General features: G+C 32.6%; 1 protein-coding gene across 1 annotated transcript in view; it reads left to right on the forward strand.

Moving 5' to 3' along the window:
* The window catches only part of kn (EBF transcription factor knot), a 47,320-nt gene that overhangs the window by 19,550 nt on the left and 5,983 nt on the right, over nucleotides 1–21,787 (forward strand). The window contains exons 7-11 of the mRNA XM_089703096.1: nucleotides 15,453–15,534; nucleotides 19,044–19,188; nucleotides 20,668–20,825; nucleotides 21,017–21,143; nucleotides 21,525–21,616. Coding sequence (XP_089559222.1) covers nucleotides 15,453–15,534; nucleotides 19,044–19,188; nucleotides 20,668–20,825; nucleotides 21,017–21,143; nucleotides 21,525–21,616 — 604 coding nt within the window. The remainder of the gene's footprint in view (nucleotides 1–15,452; nucleotides 15,535–19,043; nucleotides 19,189–20,667; nucleotides 20,826–21,016; nucleotides 21,144–21,524; nucleotides 21,617–21,787) is intronic.

Consider the following 21,787-nt stretch of genomic DNA (forward strand, 5'->3'; position numbering starts at 1 on the left):
AAACAGCGCCAAATTCATTAAACTCCTTTTGCACTTTTATTTTGTCCGTTTTCATCCATTGTCGCCCGAAATGATAGCTAACGTTGACGGTTTAATTATTTTATGTGAGCCATAATGGTTTATTTAGCAAATGGAAACGTCCCTGATGATTTATAGATGTAGGTTACATTCGTTTTGATGTTCTTAATTACTTCTTTTCGCCTAATTGTTACGTAATTATAATGTTATATTTTGACCATTATATTTGTAGTGTATGTTATAATTAAATTTTCATTCATTTTTGTCCCTACTAGTGTAAAAAATCCATTAATAAAATATGTAATTGGTCAAATTTAGGAAAACTTTCATTCTTCCTTAATCCTGCGTTTAACTTAATGGCAAAGTTTTTTTTAAATATCTATACAAGGCAGGAACATTTGTTCCTGTCTTGTACATATCTTTATTATCTAAAACGTACGGGGAAGACGTTTAAACCATTTATAATTCAGCAAATTGCATCGTTGCACGTAACTCGTGTATCGATAACGAATAACCGAGGCAACAGTGAAAGCAGGCAACAATCCAGAACCCTTGGAATCAGCAGCAATTTGTTAAGTGGATTTTTGCCCGAGACACGATCGCGCCTCGTCGCGCTTCTGTACACAATTTCATTATCTCGCCTACCCGCTGCCTGTACTATTAACTTATGTATAGCTATAGTTTTTAATATCTTTTAATGATCTGCCCAAATCATTGTATATTGAAGCTATTTGGAATAGTTTAAATTTAGGATAAAATTGACCGTAAGTTGGGACTAAATAGGTATCAAATATAACGTACATAATAAATGACAATGTAATTTTCCTCACTCCTGTAAATTGTAATTCTGCAATAAAGTATTCCACATCATAACTAGATAGGTAGGTACAGGGAATCATGATGAACATGAAAACGTCTTTTTCAAAATTATATCCGTATGAATCATATTTTATTAATACACTAATGACGTTAAATCAATTCAATCTAACCAAGCCAACATAAATGATACACTCGAAATCAATTCGGAACACAACAACCCCACGCAATCACTTAAGAATTTTATGAACCGAAATGATTAAGATGTTTTGTCGTGCTTGAATTTAAAACGTTGGCCGAGGGTAACTTGTCTATTAAACTATTCGATGAACATATTGTGATTGGAATAGCTATTAACGGATTAATGTTGCCTTTGATAGTTTAAGGGTATGGTAATTGATTACACGGAAACATACGTTACGAAATAATTAATTGTTATTGAACAACAGACTATAAGAAATCTGTAATTGACTCTAGGCAAATAATAAAGGGAATAAATTGTATTGCTGGTTATTATAAACAAATATATACTTACTATATATTAAATATGTTATGACACTAATGGTTTATGAATACTAGATATTTATCATAAATGAGACTTCAAAAATATTATCTACTGATATTACAAGCTAAATTGAAGAACTTCAAGTCTGAATGTGTCCTCATTTACTTAAAATAATAAGCAAGTTATAATATAACAAGAGCACTCTTTCCTCTTCATTTATTACGTTTAACATTGTATCTGAATTAAATCTTGCGTGAGAGGAGAAAAAGTAAGTTCACATATGGCTTACGTCTACATTACAATGGATTCTTTACACCCTATTTCGGGTGCGACAAAATCGATTCCCAATTTTATATGACCCTCCCGTCTCTCTATTCGAAAAGCATATTTTATATTCGATCATTTTGCATCATTACGAAATAAAATTTTGTTTTATGATTATTAAAGTATTACGTATTGAGCGTACATTTTATTTCATGTAAGAAAAGTCTATTTATTTCAGTACTGAGGTTTTACTTGAGTAAAAGTCAACATCTAGCAAGAAACTATTTCCTTATTTCTGATTTTATATGAATGTTTTATTTTTAATGTTTAAACCCAACTAGCATCATTTAGATCAAAGCACACATAAAATGTGCATTACAAAGCCACAATGCAAAATTCATTTGTGGTCCGAATCTCTAATTTTACATTTGGGAAATGTTACTCTATAAAAGCGGGTTTCTACAAACTGCACTTTTCCGGTAATTTTCGGTCTTTTGAACAGTGGTAGGAGCGAATCACGGCTATTATATTATCTCATTAGACACGCCGCGGCGCGGCGCCTCTTTTCTTTTCGCCAAATAAATTCGTTTTTGAGCGCCCGATTTCCTCTATTACATTACTTGAGATTTTAACTTGTAAAACAACTTTGGGTATTTCTTTTACCTTAATCTTTCATGCTTTTATTCTGAAACAATTTTGCTGTTATTCCCACCTCATAAGTTATTTGTTAATATGAAGTTATAAATTTATATTACTTACAAATAGTTGGCAAACAAAAGTTTATTGGTGCGCGACCACCAAACGGCGGATCCAAAGTTACGCTGTAGGAGTTTCTATAACTTCATAAGTCTTTATTAATAGCCTTGCAGTGTCTTCGCATGAAAATTTACCCCTCTGTGTGTGTGTACATTATAAAATAAACTTTGGCCTTGTAAGTTCATATAAAGTTTACTTACTTTATAGCGTTTTATAAATGACATTGTAATATATCGCGTAGTTTATTGTGAAATGTTTAATTCTAAAAATAACTATGTAACTTTAAACCACCAAATACTGATTTTCTGAAATAAGCGGTTATTTGAAATTCTTAAAATAGGCAAAAGTCAAACAAAAAACTGCGATTTAACAAAAGAAATCGTCACACTTACAGCCTTATATATACAAAAAAGGAAACGGGTCCCAAAAGTGTACCCTGGGGGAGGCCGCGCTTCGCTACGGCCCGATACAAGCACGACGACCGGTGATTAGGCTTCTTATCCACAAGATAGCGACAAAACTGTGCAAGACTTAACAACTAGGAGCATTTTCTTATTCCCTCTAACCAAGCATTTTCTTACCGTCGACTTATCTAATGCCCTTACTCAGCTTAAATTCTCTATGTAATGTTGGCCTTTTGTAACTTACGGATTTTATTATTTTCTATCGCCGAATATTTTTGAAGGACTTATTATTATTTCTGATTGTTATAAATTATCACTGATTCTATCTCACCACCAATAAAATGACCACCAACACTAGGGTCCAAATTATGTTTATATTAAACGCTTATGTAGCACGACTCATTAGGTTCGTTATTATCAAAAAATAAATCAAGGAAGCAAAGTAATGAGATGTCGCATTTGTGATTTATACCGACAGTCGCTAGTGCCCTCTGATTTTTCTACTCGATAAGTCCGGGTGACGATCGTAAATTGAAATATGATAGAGTCGCAGTAATAAGCTCGAGTAATCGCATCGACCCTTCAACTTTACCAGACGCTCGCGTGACATTGCAGAATGTCATATTAATTTAGCTTTATTTTTCCCTTTATTCTTCCTGCTCGGAATACATTTAATTAATGCCGTTTAAAAGAGCCAGATTTCCTTACATTTATATGAACGCAAAATCGAGCTTTACCCTTAGCCATGTACAAGTCTTCTATCTCAATTTCGACCTCATTTTGGATTCCAATACGTGATTCGTCGGTTCGGAAATTATTCGGTGAAAATTCACCATCTCGTTAGAATGTGCGATCCGGTCGAGCAGGGCGAGCCAACCGCTTGATAAATTGTCTGGAATAATAATGATGAATTGCAACTAGTCGGATCCTGATGTTAGTTCTAATCTATGAGCGGTTTTACTGCGAACATTCTTTTTTAAAAATTCTACGAAAAACATGCTTCAATTAAACCTTCTATGTTTATGATACTAAATATTGTAGGATCTAAAATTCATGTAGCTGAATAAATTAAACCTATCTATTAATATATTAATAGCCTTATTCCGATAAAGTAAAATAAAAGCTTTACGGATGTAATCAATGTTATTAAGTTCCAATTTTGATATTGCTTCAAATTAATGATAAATCTATTAGGAAAAGGACGTCTCGGTTTCCATTTAATTAGTGGTAAGGTTTTATCGGTCCTTCGCTTTGTCTCCATTCGAATATTGCCAGAGCTTAAAAATATGAGACGTTATTATCGAGCGGAGTTAATATGTATTACAACAATAAAAATTAAAAATAAATGTAAGTATCTTTAAAGACAAAGCACACCCATTTCAAAGTAGTGAAATTAAGTAACGTTAATTGTTGCTTTTATGATGGCATTGCGTGAGTTAGGGTCAGATAGCAAACAAATTGTTACTGTGAACTTTGTCTTGGAATAATGCCCGTTTGGATAAGGTATTTATATAAGCTTCTTCGTGAATTTTTCAGTTTATACCAGACGTGTAATGTCTTGATAGTGGCAGTACTTAAACAATGAAATATAAAAAGCTTTTTTTGTACAGTACTCCTTATTTTATTAAAATTTACAAAGAACGTTGGATGAATATCGAACATGGTCTATTTATTTTTTCTCACAGTTATTTTTGTAATAATAAATATTCACACCAAGAGCAATAATAATCGATACCTATTAATTACATAAAATCTTTTCAATAACTTATTTATTAGGATCATATTTTTTCATAAATTTTTTATTATTTCGGAAATTCATAACAGCAAATCAAAAGTTCGTTTAAGTCTAATTAAATACGAGTGACTTATTCAATTAGTTATCATGATTTGAATGTAATTGTGACCTTCCATTTGATTAATGGCCTCTTCAATCTTCAATTTTGTGATATAATTGCAGATTATTGTTAATGGAATATATCTGTTTTTAATATCCATTAACAAAATGCCATTTGTAGATTTGATTTGTGTTTATTCGTAGATTTATTAATTGTTATCATAAAGTTTTCTATTTATAGTTAGTAGCTTCATAATACATATTATAAATTTTGCGAGAAAAATATATTTTTGAAAAATTTTTCTTAACAAATTAACTATCAAATTCCATCCGACGATAGACAAGTAGCTTTAAATAATTTACAAACGCAGCTTATAAAGTTATAAGTTATAACACATCGGAAGTTTAAAGGCGAGTGTATCAGCGCTGTTAGCTTTTAGAGGCGTAAGCAAGACGTCAGCACGTTTAAGCGCCAATTAATTATTAAGGAACCCGGAGCTCCTTGCTTTGGCTCTTTGACGGGGACTGCACAACAATGTGGGTAGCTCCCTTGATTGCCTGCTTTGTAAATTGCATTATCGTGGTTTGCTCGTGTTTTGTTTACTTCAAGTGACAGTATTATGTTGATATGTTGATCGATATGTATGCGTACTGTTAAGTGGTAAATTCCTTTGTCACATATTATAATGGTACTATGAATGAAGACTCTCCTTGTTTTAAATTGTTACATTCATGTTATTCTACTGCTGCCAAAGCTTTTTCTAAACTTAAACTATTTTGTTTATACTTTGGTCGTTATAAAAAGTATATACTATTATGTTTACTGGTATAATGATTAAGCTATTTAAAATGTGAAATTATTTTTATTCATTTATCGATTAATAAACTGTATTTAAAAAATACTTTCATAATGTTTCATAACAGTAGGCAAGACGAATGAATTTATAAAGTACATTCTAAAATCCACACAATCCAACGAAAAACAAATGCAAGCTGAGTTTGTTGTATTGAATAGATTGGCCTTTTGAAAGGTAGCAGTATATTGTGCGTCTCCAAGAATGGAAAGTGCTTTTAAACTGTATTTCGGCAAACATATCGCAGGGGTCGCCTTTGATAGAGGCGCCTTTTTCAATTGTCACTTGTAAATCCAATTTTCGCCATATATCACTATCGGTAGGGAGAAAATAATAATAGACATGTTCAGGTGGAACGAATATTTATCATTTTTATTATGTGTAATGTCTATTAAAATTGTTTACCAAATCAAATATAAATTAACTTAGTTGTGAAAATCTACGAAATATTTATTAACTTCTGAAATTTTAATAATTTAATTATAATTCAATGAATTTTCAACAGTAGGTATACAGTATCTTTTACAGTAGTTACTTCACTTCCCTTAATTTAAACCTGTTTTTCCTTCATATAATCTTGTTTACTTATAATAATTCAGTTATACAGTATCAGTGAAAAGAAAGTGAATTTAAAATCTCCAAAAGAAATTCACTTATACTTTTACTAGGGGTCGGTTAAATTGCATTGAGCTACCCATTAACGCCTTGTCAGATTGGATTTCGATTTATGCGTTTGATAAATGAGATATAATGCATATGTGTCGATAACGAAACAAGATCATGTGTTGTTATCTCGATACATTTGCAGGGAAACTCTAAAGGCGAGAAATTACTCTGAAAATTCACTTATAGGGTAGGTACCTACTTACTCTTTGGTTTCTGTTTTTTTTTGATATTTTATGCTATATGATTCAGGATTATAATTTATAATCAATTCTTTAATACATTTTGATTATGTAAGTACCTACTAAGTATATAAAAATTACATAATTACACGTACATAATATGTTGCGCGTAAGTAACCGATTATGATTCAATTTACAAGTTTCACAAAATATTTATTTAAGTACCTCTTAGTACCTTTTCTTCGAAAATAAATTAATATATTCAAGTTCACAATGTAGTTAAAATCTTTAAACACAATAATTATTTAGTGAAAAAAATCAAAGTAAAAAACCCAATAGTAAAATACAAGCGCTCTAGTTTGTATAAAGGGCCATTTGTTCTCAGCTCCCTACTATTTTTCCTGTTGTCACGGAAAGTTAATGAAAGAATTAGCTTTCATTACATCTGATACGATTCGTTAAAGGGATTCTCGAATGGATCCACGATCTTCGTGACCTTTACAAGGCGGGACGTGAGATAAGGCGATTATCTGTGATTAGTTTTTTATACGTACATAAAATTCCTTTAGTTTATTGGCCGGTGTTGGTTGTAAGTCTACCGTCTAGTGTCAAATGGAAACTTCGTACTGCATAAATATACAGAAAGCTTTTAGGCTATCTTAGTCATTTTGATCGTACGAAGCGTATCTAAATCTAAATGCTTATAGTAACACATGTCTTTATTCCAAATGTAATATACATGTAGAAGTATATATAAACCGTAACGTTAGCACGCAAGGGGAAGCCGCCGACTTCCAATTTTAATGCATTAATTTAGCCCTCCTGACTGATCCCCGAAAATCGTCTAGAATCTCGCTCCGTTTAAATTAGTGCAGAATTCATTGTCTTTTTTAATTCGTCTTCCAACTTCAAATAAGACTTTTTTTTTATTTCGCCGCGCCACATAAAAGGGTAGACCAGGTTCCATCCCGTCTCGTCGTTCATTTCCAAACGCTAATTCCTCGCTCCGAGATACTGATTGGACGATATATTTAACAATGCTACAGTCACGCTCTGCGAAAAAATACATTCCGTGAACTTACTTTTTTCCCGCGCCACGATTTCTTATTTCCACTCCTTGGGAAATCAAAGGTTGTAAGATACGTGATGGGAAACAGGCGTTAATGACGCTAATTTCAATTAGGGGAAGGTCGTGTTTGGCTTACACATTGGTATCGTTTTGTTGTATGTTTTTCAAAGTATGCGAGAATATTACGGGTGCCCATGGAGGGTCTTAACGGGAGGTCGTTTGCTGTGCTGCCAGCCTTCTAAGATTAATGATGTTGCTCAAAGACACTTTGTAGAGACAGACGTGACAAAAAGCGTTAAAATTAAATGAAACCAGTAAATAAAATTGATGGAATAATTGTTTACTATTGTTTAAGGCGATAGACATCAGAATAAATAATTATTGCACGCCTCATAAGCGAAGCGTTGAGGTGGGTACTACTGTCGCTTCGCGCAAAACATCTGATTTTTCAAACTTAAAATGTCTTTATGTATCATACATTGCACTTGTAAGATAATACATACACACACATATTAAGAAAAAACACTATTTTTAACGTTCATGATATTTTTGATGTCATTTTTGTTATTTAAACTAGTTAAAAAACAGTTTAAAAAAGTTCTGTCTTGGACGTCCGTGTGTCTGTATGTGCGGATCCTTTTTCTTGTTAACACGATAGCGACCGAAATACTTTACTAATCGAGTCTTTTTTTTTCTCTTACGCTTGAGTATGCTCAGGAATAGAACCCTTTCATTTTTCAGGGTCTGATTCGATGTGGTTTAATTGTTATTAAATAAACAAAAATAATAATTAAAAATATTTATTAAAAAAAAAATTATGAGGCGTGCACTTTTGGATTTTCCAAATTATTTTTGTTACTTATTAACAATTTATTTTAAGCTCAGAAACACTGTATGAATATTAAGAAAATAAGAATTACACATTTGACATGATACAGTTTAGTCAAAACGAGATAGTATATTACAGAAGCCAAATGTGCGTAAAGGACAACGATATTGATATTGTAATACCTTTTTCGATGTAACATTTGCTTTCTTTGCAGCGTTTTTATCGCGGTCGTTATATTTTGATAGAGCAGTTTTGTAGGATCGCCGATATAACGTTTATCTTTTGGTTTAGCTTGTACCTTTAGAGGGTTTAGCAGATATTGAGCCCTTGTTTGTTTATTTTACAATTTATTTTTAATAAAAATAATGCATCAATTCTAAATAAAATTGTTCTATTACAGACTATTCTAGTACTAGTAGGTAGTTGTTATTACTAGTACTAGTAGAGTATTAATTTTATTAAAATTGCATTATTTTTTTAAAAGAATCATAATTTAAATCAAGTGCAAATTTGAATACCTATCTATACCTATGCCTTGTTAACCTTTTTAATTATAACACCTCAAAAACGTAGTTACATATCTTTACTAATATTATAAAGAGGAAAGGTTTGTATGTATCTATGTATGTATGGTTTTCACGCATAAACTACTGGACCGATTTTGATGAAATATGGCACAGATAATCTTTAGACCCTGAGAAAGAACATAGGCTACCTTTTATTGCGAAATATGTACCACGGGCGAAGCCGGGGCGGACCGCTAGTTATATATAAATATAATACATACAAATACTTAATATAATGGTAAATACTACAAATAATAAATACCGTAGTTGTGCTCTTAGTAGACTTCATGAATAATTTTATTAAGTATCAATAACATGGACGTATCTAGGTATATTGCTTTCCTTATCTTTAAAATAAAAGCCGATTTTCGCTGTATTATTTTCAACTATATCAACAATGTTTCATGACACTCAACTCTAGAACAATGCACTTAATTCGATATCATAAAGCAGATTTATTATAACCTTTAGTACACAGACATGATCCATAGAGCATATGAAAACATATACGCGAATTTCCCAATAATAAATTATGGACCTTGTCCGCTTACCTCGGGTTAACCGGCTTTTATAAACTACCCGGGTAATTTATAACTATTACCCGGAAAACGATCAAGTGATATTACTTTATAGCATATTCAACGAGTAAATATGAGAGGGTGGCGTGCTTATGCTGATGTACAGTTATATAAAATGTCTGAAATATGATGCACAAAGTTTTATGCAAATACAATATATGGATGTGTTTAATCGATAGTGTTAGACTTAGTTTGTGATGGCCTTAGCTGTTGTGCACGTGTTTATTTAGAATTTAGAATTAAAATTATTAAAGCATAAAGTACCTACTTAATGGATGCTGTCTGATAATACGATTGTATAAAGCTATTTTGCAAACATTCTTAATTACTTTAGTAAATACATTGATGAGAATGAAGAAATAAAATTTAATTTTAATTGACCTCGGATACTTAATGTATTTAAATAGTTAAGAAAATTCGAATTGCTTTTGATCCAGATCCAGAAAACTTCCTGTTCATTGTAAAAGATCGATTATATTATGTTTGTGACCGACGTAGTAGCCTTTTAAACTTATTAATTAAGTCGGAATAAGTTAAACTTAAATTTGTAGGTATTTAAAAACTTATCAATCACCTTTTATAACATAACTTTTATTACATTTTCTTTCATAGCGTCGAAACAAAATACAAACACAACACAGCAACAGAAAACGTTATCTCAACGCGAAAATTAATACGCGGACCTAAAACCGTTAATACTTAAACGCTTATCTCATTGTCGACAAAAACAAACTATCTTACATTGCTACTACGTACTTAATGTAATCGCGCTCGATATCCTTTGTTCACTTTCAGACTCATTAAAAAGGCGATGCAATTTAATGAGTTGATAGTGTGCGTTAACCCTCGCTACGTTTGCAAATACCGCGGTTCGTGCAGACGAAATAGAGTCGTATTCCTTTTGGTAAAAAGTGATATTAGTCTGAGGGTGTTCGGTGCCGTATTGGTATGTAGGGGTCGAAGATTAGTGGCACACGCCTACTAGTAGAGCGCTGAGCGGGTGATGGGGCCCCAGAGTGTAGTTACAATTAGAGCGGTGCCCACAATGAAGTGACGGGTAATGTTGCCCTTGTCTTTATATGTTGATTGTAGCCGAAAGAGCTCGATTTGTGGATAGTGTTTTCCGTGTGTGGGATTTGAATTTTCAATCGTTTCGTGTTTCAGCAATTCTATAGCTTCTAGCTGGCAATTTCCGTCTCTATAGATTGTATATGAATAAGAGCTTTGCCATGAAGAAGTTTAAAATATGTTTTTGTTATTGTAACATTGAAACGCGAATATTTTGGGTGCAAACTTGTGAATTTTAAGGCGTTATGAAAGCTTCAACGTTGTATCAATTATTGTATTTGATCTCAGTATGTAGTTCGTAGATTTAATATCAAACGAAATTAAGTATTCATAAGACAAAATAAAATCTTCTAGTTCTCCATTCTCTTAATCTCCCAAATCAATAAACTTGTTTTTAATATTTCATTGTTTAAGCAGAAAAAATATCTGAAAGCATTGCGTTTACTGCTGAGAGGGCACGAAAGAGGTTTTATCACGTTGTCATGGCAACGGATGCTGCGTCGCCTACGATACCCTCGTTCCGCTTTACATTGGAAAAACTACTTCATTGCTCTATACGAATATATTATGTATTCACGTTAGAGAATCGTATAAATGTGAGTTTCGTTCAAAGGAGATTTATAGAAAATAACTTTACCTATACCTAATATTATATACTTCGCATTTTTTGTTTGTTTTTATCTTGTTTGTATATTTAGCATAAAATTACTGTTAGAGGTGTTTTAACATACCTATATTCTATTCGAAATGGTAATAAAAAAATCATCGGTTCATCAACAATCATTAATTTAACAATTTAGTCTTGTAAGCTTAGCGGTAGAGCAGGTCTGTGTTTAGTTTATAAAAAAATTAAAATCAACTCAATAAATTCGTGGCCTACCTACTAATAAAGGGGTCCATACACAAAATGTTAATACGTTATAAAGTTCTAAAGGCATTTGTGAATATTTTGTCACCTTTAAATTGCACAGAACAGATATGGAGTTATAGTTCGTTTTCGGAAAGGCCGTTAAAAATAATTGGTTTTCATGGAAAATAATATTTACAGTATTCTATTTGTGCAATGGCTGTTGATTGTTTACATCTATTTACTTCGTTAGGGGCCAGTTAACCCTTGAATTTCGTACATACTAAAATATTTATACGCTCGCTATAGGCACACGCGGAAAAACAAAGTCAAAAACTGGGCCCGTTATGGGCCTGTCGCATGTTACCACAGATTATTTAAGTCTATAGATACTCGTCTTTTAATTGAGCATTAAACCTCATTTTAACATTCATTAACGATAGCTATGAAGATAATGTCTTATAGAGATATCATTTTTTTACCTATATTTATATTCATGGTTTCCCTTCTCTTAAATTTAAATAAAATACTCTATTTATTGTTATGAATTGTCTGCTTTAATTGAAATTTAAATAAAATATTTAAAACAACTGCTGCTTTCATTCATAAAGAATATACAGCAATATTATGCACACAATATTAACTGTTTTTTATCAATCTTATCATAATATAGGACTGCTTTTCCTAATAGTGAATATTAGGTACCTCCAAGTGAGTTTAGAGCCTACTCGTGCAATCTTCCGCGTACTTAATCTTTGGCGTCCGCATGGCGTGTCGGCATTGAGTGGTGGCAGGGGCGTAGGGAGTCGATTCCTGCCCAGGGGACCGCCTCCCGAGGGAGTTCGGAGGGGGACGAAAGGTTAAAAGGGAAAAGTTGGTAGCGACCGCTTGTTGTCAGAGCGTGATCTTCCTGAACGTTCGATTGTTGGAAATGCGGTTCGCGATTTTATATCGGCGACTGTGCTCTGCAAGTGATAGCAAACACTATGTGACGGCGTTTTTAATTTTGTACTCTGTACTGGTTGTTTTTTTATTGGAATAAATATGGGCTTTTAATTGTATAGAATTCTTATTAATGTCCTAATGGTAAAATTCTAAGAATGACTCTACATTTCTTTTCTGAGACGTTGTCTATAAGAAATAACTTTTCTAATTACCAAACTATTATCTAAATACTCATGTTAAACGCCCTAGATATACCTATTACTTTTAAAAATGCAGTTTTTCTTTTATAAACCAAGTAGTATACCTACATTAACTTTTTAACCGCACTTAAGAAAGATATAAATAGCCTAAATAGGGTTCCAAGTTTATTTGTTTTATAAACAAAAGTATGAGTGTAAACTAATTCAAAGATTTGACTAATTAATAAGGTTTCCCCTTACTACAAGAAGCAAATTTAATATGTATAATTCATAACAAAATTGTACTCAAAACATTCAAATAGGTAGGTACATCTTCATAAAATACGTATAAATTATGTGCAGATAGTTCCACTTGTATAAGTAACTCATAGTTATTTTTAAAGAGAACATCTTATGCAAATAAACAAAGTATCTCGGGAGGGCCGTGGGGTGGGAGGCGCTCAAGTGAGCCCCGCGCCTCCTCACCGCGACTTAATGCCGTAGTAGATTTTTTTCGTAGCGCAGTACAAGAAATCAAGTGGAAAAAAAAACTATTACGTATATACCTAAGTAAAAATGATATTTTACTTCAAGTATTTAGTAGTGGATATGATTACTAGGTTGTAAAAAACCTCTATCATAAGGACAAAATTATATAAAATATAATGATATACATAAAAATCATTTCGTAAATATTTGTTGACCATTTTTGAAGTAGTATAGTATAAAATTGGGTCAGCCGGTTTTCTAAGTCAATATTTCCTCACCCCGAAAGGAATCATAACTTAGGTACATACTATATATAATATATGATTCTATATTCAATACTTAACCTGCATTCCACTTTCAGCACTTAATATAGATATATTTAGTGAACTCTACAATTTATAGTATCAGTAGAAATGTTACATCAAATATACGGGAGAAAGTACGTTAAAATTATAGACACGGCTTTCAAGAAGTTACGTTCTAAGAATTCATAACAATTCATTGTTATAGCATATAAACAGTTTCACTAATTGTACAACCGACTTTAACAATATATAGGTACAAAATTATAAGAAAGTCAAGGGTACTTAACACTAGCAAGTATTCGCATCATACCTATAGATAAGCTTTAACGGAAGGGCCTATATTATATACGGCAAGGGATGAAAAGCGGGGGTTAGTTTTTTACGACGAAAGTACCCACTTTCCTTTCTGTTCGTGATGCTATGGGTAAATATCTTCTATGTTATACTTGCCTACTTTACATGATGGGCTAGATTTTATAACGCTAATAATTCTCACAAATTTTTATTAAGTTTGGAATAATATCGTTCAATTTGTAGTAATTAATTATGCATTAGACAAACGATTCTCGGAACTTGAACTTTAAACTGAATGATATTCTTGATGTTGGCTAACTTAGGTTAACATGTCAGAAGGGCTAAATAATTGTATTTTATAACATAGCTCTCAAAGCATATATAAACTAAGTAAATTGCGGTTTAAATCCTTATTTGTCTAAAAGTTTATTTGAGGCTGAAATAGCTAAACAAATAAGTATTCAACCTTTATAATCAAATTAAGGAAAATACCAGACATTTTGATTTTATTAAGAAATCTGTATAACAAGAAACATCAATTAAACCATTTGTATCGTGTTATATTACAGCGCATTAAAATAAACGAAATGCATCACAATAAAGTTTCTTTTAGTATCTAATTCAGAAGCAGATGTAAGGCGGTGTTCAGGTAGTCGTAAATTACGGGCAGCTTCATATAAATTAGCGCCTGTCGAGACTTCTCTAGCCGTATTGTGAAATGCACACGTTTCAACAACTTTACGCGATAACCTTTAATTCTATATCTTAGGTGCTTTTAAGTAATACGACTACGTGTTAATCTTTAACTTTGTGGGTATTTAAGTTCAATATGAACCTGAAAATAACCAATTTTAAATAAAACAATTAATACTTAGTCATACTGTACAAATAGACAAGTTTTCAATACTAATAATAATCGAAAGCTATTTAATATCCTGAGCTCACACACCACAATATTATCTGTTACGTTATGAATCTGTCTTCAGTGTTACAAAATAAAATGTTCATTCATACCTCGGTTCTTGGTGTCGGTTGACAGCCGTAAACGCCTAACTCGCAATATTGTGACATAAGGTGTTTAACATAAATAATGCGGGAACAGATGTGCGACGCCGCGGGCTCTACAAATACGTTCGCGGTACACGGTTCATAACGCCAGATTTTTGGATTCTGTGGAGCTGTTAATACCACCCTGTTTTTCTTACTTAACTTATCAGTACTAATTAGGATGACTGTAATATTTCAATGAGTTTTTTACATGTCCTATGTTAATTGAATGCAAAGTTTTTATTTTTGGTGCGTTTTAACAGCTCCATATATGTAATCGTCTGTTGGCACAACAATATTCGGCGCGGCGGCATTGCTGCTGCCGGAGGCTATGTAAAATATTTCTGCTAAAGCATTCATCGTGATCGCTCGCCTGATCGTACGCCGAACGTTACGCATCACCCAGTTTACGTTCCCACCGACCCTGTGTCTTCCACACAAAGTCCAAATTCAATTGGACGAACTTGATAAATAAATTGCAAAGATCAGCTTTTGTGTAATCCGATATCTAGTTATATTGAGTCGCCAATAGTTTTATTTTATTAAAGGCTAATAGGCTCTATAAAATGCAATATTCAATAATTAGTTTTTGAAGTGTGAAATATTATAAAAAAGGCAGTAAAAACCGCAGTTCATAAGTAAGGGCGGAAGACGCACATTTGTGAACATAAGAAACAAATTAATTTTATGTTAGAACTAAATGTGAGAATTCGATGTCAAGTGGAAACGGATGGCAACAAAAAGGCAACAAATTTGAAGATAATAAAAATCACATTTTACAACGTAATTAATTATGACTTACATAATTTTATCTAATTTTTTATCTATTAGAGCAATAGGTAGGTAATCGTCTGAAATAACGGCTTGTAAGAAGGATATCATCATTACCGTCTCTAAGAGAATATCTATAGATATATATAGGCTTTTCTATTTGTTGCAGATTTTTTCTGAAATTCTTCTTAAAATGCAACCAAAACTGCTTGAAAAATGCCGGCAACCCAAGAGATATGAGAAGGTTTCAGGTATGTGTTGAAGTTTTTACTTAATTAATTATTATCCATTGAAGTTATGTACTTACCTGTCTACAACTACTGTTAATTTTCAAATAAATGTATAGTCATTAAGATTTTAAAGTAATCGTTTTACAGATATTTATTGCATCAATTCTATATCATTCTGTAAATAGATATTAAGATCAGCACCTATTTTTTCTTTTCTACAAAGAAATTGGCGAACATTTACTAGACAAAAGGAAAAATTACCGCGTTCCTTACATCGGTCTATCTATCCCATACGTAATGGTACAAGCTACGAACTTTTAAAGTAAATAATGTGTTATTTATATCAATGTGTTTTGGTTAAAAATATAGCTCGTTTTGAATATAAATATTTTAATAAAGAGCTGTGAATAAATAGAAGAGAAGAAAAAACAACTACAAAATTCAAGACAGCATAAAGGCCTATGATAAACCATGTGACTCTATCTTTTTGTGAAAGTATAACAGATTTTGTCTACTAAAATTTTTTGATATGAATGATGTTTATTCTATTCTCACTAACTTACACAAGAATATGACTTGAAATCTTAGTAAACTTTTTAAATAATGAGCTAGTTATTCTCGTAGTAAGAAAATTAATGGGATATAATTTTTTTTTAACAGTTGTCCTTTTATACGAAATAGACTGCTTCAAAGAAAGCGCACCATTTATTTATTTATTTTTATTTTTATTTTCTTTATTGGAAAACATACAGAGACAAAGAAAGAGATATATAAAACAAAACAGATCTTATTAACTAAAGATACATGAAAATGTCTCCTTATGGTGTTTTCACTGTGAACATATATTATTTTTGCCAACACCCAGCAGTAGGAGAGACAAGGAAAACATACCTAGTTGATAATAATTAATATTTAACATGAGTAGTTACATAAAGACGGAGGTAAATACCATTAACATTCTTATGTGTTCAGTAGCAGTTTTTTTACATTCGTTTTGTAAGACGAAGAGGAACAAGAAAACATATCAAGATCATTCATATAAGTATAATAATGTTTTATTTTTGTTTGTTTTCAATAGTTTAGTGGAACATTACACCATTTATGTGAATTTTTATTTATTTAAGCAAATAAAATTATAGGCATCTTGTACCACACAGCCAGTATCGCCCTCAACTGAAGGAAGGGTTGTGTTCACGACTCTTGAATATTTGAAGCGGCTCCAATTTAGCGGAGGGCTGAAATTAAATTTATTTATACGAGTGTATCTATTTACTTATGTTGTGATTTTTCAACTTAATTATCGAGATGTTTAAGTTATGACGAGTTAATATTAACGTGTGCAAACATTGTGAAACTCATAATAATGGCTGTATTAGCTTGAAGCTATTAGGTTATACATAGACATACACCTTAAATCTTATATATAAAAATGAATCACAAAATGTGTTGGTAAGCGCATAACTCAAGAACGGCCGAACCGATTTCGATAATTCTTTTTTTATTATATTCGAGAAAACGTAAATATGTACCACGGGCGAAGCCGGGGCGGACTGCTAGTATATATATATATATATATATACAGTGTCCCACTATTGGTATACTAAGCGCGAAGGAACTTGTAGTTTTGCATACACTGATCACGTAAAAAATACATAAACAACAAAATTACGTTAAAAAAATTTTGATATTTTTTTCCTGAAAATCCATGTTTTCTTCTCTAGCTTCGCGCAGCCGTCATATACCGCTTCTCTAATGTGAGCATTTTGTCTATGAAAACATAATCTTAAACGATAGTTCACGTGCTAGTGGCAAAAATGTGCGGGTTGCTTGTTATGGGTGTACACATAGAGTTTTAAGATTTTATCTATTTGAAAAAAAAATGCGTTTGGAATTTTTTAAGTATTTTTTACGTACTCAGCGTATGCAAAACTATAACCTCCTTTGAGCTTAGTATACCAACAGTGGGACACCCTGTATATATATATATATATATCATTTATTTTAAGGTGTATGTTAATTGAGGAAGTCACAAAACAGATAATTTTCATTGTAGCTTAAAATATGAAAAACATTAAGAAAATAAAAGAATAACATTAAAACACATACACACCAACGTTAATTCAAAAATGTCGTAACACAAATAAATTGTCGTTCTTGTTTAAAACTTTAGAGCCATATAAAGTAATTAACGTCAACCCTACAGCCGCGGTGGCGGTGCATTCCGTCTACTTATGAGTACAAATTTGCTTCCACAGTTGGCTAAGACATATTTGTCTTACGTGTCCTCTACGAACTTTGTACAAATATAGAACTTAATATAACTTACGTTTAGTGTTCATTTCAATACGGCGTGTGCGTAGCTATGTCACAGATTAGAGAATAGTTACTTCGTGCTATGTCTATATCGGGCTTTCCGTGTGTCATTGAATAATTCAGTGGTCGTTCCCCAACGTTTCAAGGGTAAGAATATATTCATTTTATATATATCTATTAATAGTTCCCAACTATATAAAAATTGACGGCCTTGTGTTAAGATAGAAGGAGGATATTATGAGATACCTACCTATTGTTCTTTTTTACATTCGACATTTTAAAGAATATTCAAGTCTTTAGACTCTTGATTATAATAAAAATGCTAACAGACACGTATGAATTTATTTATATAACACGGAACACCTTAGATGAAGTTCAAGATCACAGAAAAGATAGAGTTACGAAAATAAAACACACACGTACTACGTAGCCACGCACACATACACGTAACTGAAAGGGAGAGTCCCCTGGGAGGTGGGGCCAATGTCTCTAGGAAATGGACGATTGCGTAGGTATGCAAGGAAGTGCATTTCGCATTTTATATGGCTTTCCTATCGCGGGTGGTCCGCCTTGAGACGGTCATATAGGCCAGTTATGTGATTAATATGCAATGTTACGTAATGGCGACTGTCTGGGAGTTGGGTGCATATTTGGTTTGATCGTTTTATTCCTTGGGTTATCACATAAATAGTGAGAGAAATAATTGTGATAAGATGTAGACTTATGTCTATCGATATTTTTGGATAGATGTTCAAGTATTATTTATACCAAGACTCAAGAGGTAGGTATATGAATAGAGTCTTGATAGTGAAGAACATTGTAGAGCATTATATTTATTCTTTTATGATTCGCAAATCTATTATTCCTCTTAATATAAATTAAAATAGTATTAATTAACATAAATGATTTTAACTTTTCTTACAAAACTATTCAATTGTCTCTTTTCCCAAATACGTTTAGGTACTTATATTTTTATAGCGCATCAAAAGTGTCGTTGCCTATAGCAGTTATATTATATTAGTAGGTTTCCGCCCGCAGCTTCGCCCGCGCAGTCAAAGAAAAACCCGCATAGTCAAATATCTCCATACCAAATTTCATGAAAATTGGTTCAGTAGTTTAGGCGTGATTGAGTAACAGACAGACAGACAGAGTTACTTTCGCATTTATAATATTAGTATGGATTTGTATGGCATTATTTGACACAAAGCGTCTTCCAGGTGGTGATATCAACCCAAGTAATGGTAGACGGACCGCTCCTGGCGATATCGGACAACATGTTCGTCCACAACAACAGCAAGCACGGCCGCCGCGCCAAGCGCCTCGATCCGACTGAAGGTACAGAGGCTGCCCTCGAACCTACTTGTACGTTTTGTTTTGTTTTTATTATTTTTTTTTGGTTATAATATTTTTCTTCTGGAATTTATTTAATTACATGTATTTATTAGTATAAAATATGAAATGTTCTGGAATACTTTTACTAACAATATTTTATGCGGGTTGGTCTGGTAGGAAAATTATACTTTTTTTATGTTTTTGCAAATGTCCTTGTTTTCTTTGAAAAGTATTTCATTATTTTATGGATATATATTTTTATTGTTTAGAAATAGGTGTCCGTAAATTTTATACCTTTAACAATTATTATAAAATTACTTACACTAACCCTATTAAATTTACGTACAACATTAAAATAAACCAACCGGTCTTATTTAAAGCTAAAAATGAACAGCCAATCGGTTATAAAATAATGTGTAAAGTCGTAAAAGCATTGAGGATGTCGTTTGTATGCGGAGAATCAGAGTAGACATTTCGCAAGGAACTTTGACCGAGCGGGGAGGCAGGCGTCGGAGCAACCATGAAGAGAATAGGGATAATTTCCTCATGAATTGTACGACGCAAAAAATTGGAATTGCTCTTTGGGATCATAATCATTCGATAAAGTGAACGTTAAGGTCGCGGCTCAGTGGATTTCTTTGGATTGTTAATGGTGTCGTATTAGCTGCGATGTTAGAACTTAGAACGTTGTCAATTTGATTTGTTACTATGTACATGTTACAGACGGTGATTTGCTTAACTTGAATGCCAAAGAATATTAGGATAATACAAAGTGGAAAGTATCAATGACGACGTGAACAATTTTTTAATCAGACTTCTTTTAAGACAACACGAATTATATACCCGTTCATTAATTCCATTTCCAAGCTCAGCTTATTGAATATTTAAAATTAAAAATTCGTTCCCCAGAAAAATCTTTCATTACCTACTCAAATTAATAAAAACGAACCGCCGCCGCCGTAATCTCCTTTCGTCCCCTTAAATTCACTTTCTCTTGCCTTTATTACCGCGTCGTTTTGTTTGTAAGATTTCAGATTCTCCCCTGTGTTACGGTGCGTGTCCCCCACACTACAATCTTATGTTCATTCTTACGTTTTGATAACGTCATAACTACCACTTAAACATGACGTTTTTTCAACTTTATAACGCTACCATAAAATGCATTTTTACCTACAACAAATTAAATTTCCTGCCATGGTATCTTTTACGGCCTTCGATTGTCCTTTTCCTGAAATATTCCAAGACAAACATCCAAATAGGACGGAAAGAGTTTTAACAGTTTGGCGTTTATTCAAGTTTCAAGTTGTTCGCTGTTAAATTTCTCTCGCGTAGACTTTACGACAACAAAGACTCGAAGTATTTTAGTTTGTTACACATCATTTACAACATAAACAACATTTACTTATCCTTTAGTTACCTTTATTTTTGATATTTAGTTTAAACGTTTATTTCTAGTTTTTTTTGCTGATGTATTTTCTTTTTATTATAAAATGTTTTTTCTCCCACCAGCGGGGTTATATCCACCGTTGCCCGTAGCAACGCCGTGTATCAAAGCAATATCACCTAGTGAAGGCTGGACGTCAGGGGGTTCGACGGTCATAATAGTGGGGGATAATTTCTTCGACGGCCTTCAAGTAGTCTTCGGAACTATGCTTGTTTGGAGTGAGGTAAGTTTTCAGTCATTTGATATAAATTGATGTCTTAGGACTTATCTAATATGTACTGTTTTGATGAATAATTTAACAATATTATATTCGAATTCCTATACAAAGTTTTTAAGTAAAATAATATGTAATGTGTACTATATATTAAATGTACGATTTCATTCAAATATTCATTTAAATGTTTTCGTTAACAGTTAATAACGTCACACGCAATAAGAGTTCAAACGCCTCCGAGACACATACCGGGCGTCGTGGAAGTTACATTGTCGTACAAGAGTAAACAGTTCTGTAAAGGAGCGCCCGGAAGATTTGTTTATGTTTGTGAGTATTATTGCTTCTAATGTCTTATATTGTGAAAATTACTTGTGTGAATTAAAATGTGTTGTAAAATTCTTTACACAATAGCAATAGTTGAGAGTAAAATTTCAAGATCGCGTCATAGTAATACCGTCACGTTATGAAGTAAGGCGACGATTTTGGTATCTTTAAATCTTGCCAAAGAAGTTTCACTTCTGACACGTGTGCTCGACACACACGTTCTTTTTATAATGTATCTTTAGTATAACAAAACAATAATATTGATCTCGAGACGTAAAGTAATCCACAAATATATACGCAATTTCTTGTTCGTGATCCATCAATTAGGATTTCATTCGTTAGTGGGGCAGCTAATGATTGATTTTGTTTTTCTCTTTCGCATAGCAGCTCTCAACGAGCCTACGATAGATTACGGATTTCAGCGGCTTCAGAAACTTATACCGAGACATCCGGGCGATCCCGAGAAACTGCCTAAGGTAAGTTTTATATCAGACTCGTAAAAAATACAAATAGAATCTTTTTACGTTCCCGTGATAAAAGTTATGACGAATGTACATGAGTTGCTATGAATAAATGGACAAATCGATTTGTGTGTTTTTTTGATTGCAAACGTTACATTAAGTTTTTAAATTCCAATTACTTATAAG

Source organism: Colias philodice, chromosome 14 (assembly GCF_061535455.1).
Source record: "Colias philodice isolate Cphi_HAF_F1 chromosome 14, ilColPhil1 Martin Lab GWU primary, whole genome shotgun sequence".
Lineage (NCBI taxonomy): Eukaryota > Metazoa > Arthropoda > Insecta > Lepidoptera > Pieridae > Colias > Colias philodice.